The sequence below is a fragment of the Nematolebias whitei genome, chromosome 17 (genome assembly GCF_014905685.2).
Source record: "Nematolebias whitei isolate Nwh7 chromosome 17, NemWhi1, whole genome shotgun sequence".
Lineage (NCBI taxonomy): Eukaryota > Metazoa > Chordata > Actinopteri > Cyprinodontiformes > Rivulidae > Nematolebias > Nematolebias whitei.
In genome coordinates this window covers 32,147,617-32,148,706 of record NC_056514.1, presented here as the reverse complement: position 1 = coordinate 32,148,706, position 1,090 = coordinate 32,147,617, and the positions used below count along the sequence as shown (strand labels likewise).

General features: G+C 33.4%; 1 protein-coding gene across 1 annotated transcript in view; it reads left to right on the top strand.

Moving 5' to 3' along the window:
• The window catches only part of LOC119423519 (disintegrin and metalloproteinase domain-containing protein 12), a 175,956-nt gene that overhangs the window by 174,128 nt on the left and 738 nt on the right, over window positions 1-1,090 (top strand). The window contains exon 22 of the mRNA XM_037690916.1: window positions 28-180. Within this exon, the coding sequence (XP_037546844.1) occupies window positions 28-180 (153 nt within the window). The remainder of the gene's footprint in view (window positions 1-27; window positions 181-1,090) is intronic.

The window sequence follows — 1,090 nt, the reverse complement described above, 5'->3', positions numbered from 1 at the left end:
GTCCGATCACGTTCTGTCCACGTTCAGGACACGATGCTGACCTTCATCCAGCTGATCACTTGGCTCCTTCTCACCAACTCAAACAGCGCCGAGAAGCTTTTCCATAACCGGGATCATTCGGACGTGCGGGCGCCACTGTCGCACCAAGCTCCTGTCGTCGTGGATGAATTTAAAGCGGAGGTAAATTCTGAACGCCGAAACGCATTAAGATTATGATTTTACCCACGTGTGTGTCTGTTAGCAAAATATCTCATGAGCTACTAGAAGAATTTTAATGAAACGTGCAGAAGATGTGCATCTGTAACGGTTTACCTTTTTTAGAGGCAGTTCAATTTAAGATGGCCACCACAGCCACTTAATCCTTAACATTAAAACAGAATTTTTAATCAATAATTTAGTTTTATTGGGAAAGTTTGTTGTTCATAAATGCAGATTTTTTAAAGTTAACCCAAATTTAAGTCATTGGAAAAATTTCCTAATTTGTTTTCGTGAGTCTTTAAATTTAGTTAAAAGTAAATCTGCCCAACAACTTTGTAGTTTGATTAACAACTTTGATTTGGCTTAAACCTGTGTTTGTTTCATTTTCATTCTTTGTTTATTTTGTTTTGTTGTTTGTTTGTTTGTATTTTTTTACTTTGAGTGTATGCAATTCAACCTGTGAAAACTGATGTTTTGTGCTGATGTTGTTGCCTTGTTTTGTTTGTAAACTGATGTTTCAAATAAAGGTTAAAAAAAAATGTAAAAAAAAAAACTTTATTGGAACGGAAATGTAACGCAAAGTGTTTTTGCTGTCGTTTACTGAGTTATTTAAAAATAAAATTAACATGAAAAAAAAAAAATCCTTAACATTAAAAAAAAAAAAGCCATAATTCAATCAGTTTTACAGATATTTAGCTAAAATTTAACAACTCATGTCCTGAGCTCAAATACATTGCTCAAGGTACTTGTTTAAAATTTTACCGTTCGTAAAATATCGTGAATAGGCCTGTCGCGATAAACGATAAATCAATTAATCGCATGGTGAATGAAAATTATCAACCTCATTTTCATTCACTGGTTTTATTGTTTCTTTGTGTTTCTCTCTTTCTAC